Here is a 1,678-nt window from a genome sequence, read left to right on the forward strand (position 1 = left end):
AAAACAGTCTTTATTCAGTGTCCATAACAAGATCATGCAACATATTAACATAATCCTAGATTAAGTCAATTAAGCAGTTTTTAAAAAAAGAATGTTACCACAATCGATAAGTGAAAGAAAAAATTGTGGTCATGTTAGAATCAAACAACATACTATATGCATACCGTATTTACTCAAACGAATACCTTTATTCCAGAAAGCACACGTTAATGCACTTCTTTGTGCCAAATTGTGCTGAGTAAAAGACTTGTTTAGAAATTTCAAAATTCAGCCAAAATTCAATTTATGTTCAAATTTAGCTTGTAAAACTAATTTTGTTAATAAATATGGTGGGGGTTATCTTGAAGGTTTTTAGTTGTGGGAATTACCAAAATGAAATGTTAAAATTACTGAATTCTATTTTTTTTACTTTAAATCTATCATTTTTTCCCTGCCACTATATAAGCACCATTAAAATAAATGCACTAACCATTGTTTTTTAGTCAAGTGAATACGGTACACTAAAGGTTAAAAATTAAAAAATAGGACAAGCTTCATTAAAATGATGTTTTTATTGTTCTTTATAATACAGTTAAACATAAGTAAATAAGTCCTCCCATTAAAACCTTCTTTAGGTTCTTTCTTAGATACTAAGATATATTCTTTTTAGTAGGATACCAAAGTTATAATACCAAAAGGCATCTCTCAACTATGCTACTGTTGATTATTTGTACCCTGGGAATGTTTGCATAGCTTGACTGGAGTGATTTTTGCAAACATAACTCTACAAAATGTTACAACACTTCTTTTTTCTTTGTTTCTGGTTTACTATGTTTATCCTTCTCACAATTTCTGCAAAAACATCATTTACATTGTATCGGGTCTTGGCAGACGTTTCAAAAAATAGACAATTCCATCTGTTGGCTACTGCTTGCCCATCTTCTGGAGACACTTCACGCTCATCATATATATCACGCTTATTTCCAACTAACAACATTGGTACATTCTCTTGGCCCTTTAAACGTACTATTTGATCTCTCATTGGTTGAACATCCGTTAAAGTTTGTCGATTTGTTATTGAGTATACTAATAAAAATCCTTGGCCATTTTTAATGTATAAATCCCGCATAGATGCAAACTGTTCAGTGCCAGCCGTGTCTAGTATTTCTAGAATTGATGGCGAATTATCAACTTCGATTTCTTTACGGTAAAAGTCTTCAATAGTAGGATCATATTTTTCAAGAAATTGGTTAGAAACAAATTGAACTGTCAATGCACTCTTTCCAACACCACCAGACCCCAAAACAACAACTTTATATTCCTTCATTGCTGTAAAAAGTTCTTCTTGGTCCTCTAAATTTAATTTAGCGTCTCTAATTCTTTTCAAGGGTTACTTTTTGTTGTACATTTTCTAAAAGGTAAAAGGATGTTAGACACAGGAATTGTTATAAAGGAAGCATGCATGCAACTAACATAACAGTTATTATGAAATAACTCATGTACCCATTGTTATGCGATATGTTTTATGCTGACTTTTAATAGTATAAATTTTTTTTTGCACAATCAAACTTTTATAAACAAAGCAAGGTTCGAATTAGAAATTAGAATTAGAAAGTCAGTTCGCAAATATTTGCTGATGTAGAAAAAATAGGTTTTTGTATATAGCTGTTGTCTGGGAGCACTGTAGGCCACTTGTCAT

General features: G+C 31.2%; 1 protein-coding gene across 1 annotated transcript; it reads right to left on the bottom strand.

The window, feature by feature from the left end:
* Positions 1–532: 532 nt before the first annotated feature.
* LOC130635966 (ras-related protein Rap-2a-like) lies at positions 533–1,415 on the bottom strand. The gene has a single exon (XM_057445517.1). It carries the CDS (start codon positions 1,304–1,306, stop codon positions 764–766), a length of 543 nt encoding a protein of 180 aa, XP_057301500.1. The 5' UTR covers positions 1,307–1,415; the 3' UTR covers positions 533–763.
* Positions 1,416–1,678: the final 263 nt, after the last annotated feature.

Source organism: Hydractinia symbiolongicarpus, chromosome 3, assembly GCF_029227915.1.
Source record: "Hydractinia symbiolongicarpus strain clone_291-10 chromosome 3, HSymV2.1, whole genome shotgun sequence".
NCBI lineage: Eukaryota > Metazoa > Cnidaria > Hydrozoa > Anthoathecata > Hydractiniidae > Hydractinia > Hydractinia symbiolongicarpus.

What these genes read in the sequence shown, in the direction of transcription:
- LOC130635966 (XM_057445517.1), bottom strand. Translation starts at nt 1,306, where the DNA reads ATGAAGGAATATAAAGTTGTTGTTTTGGGGTCTGGTGGTGTTGGAAAG.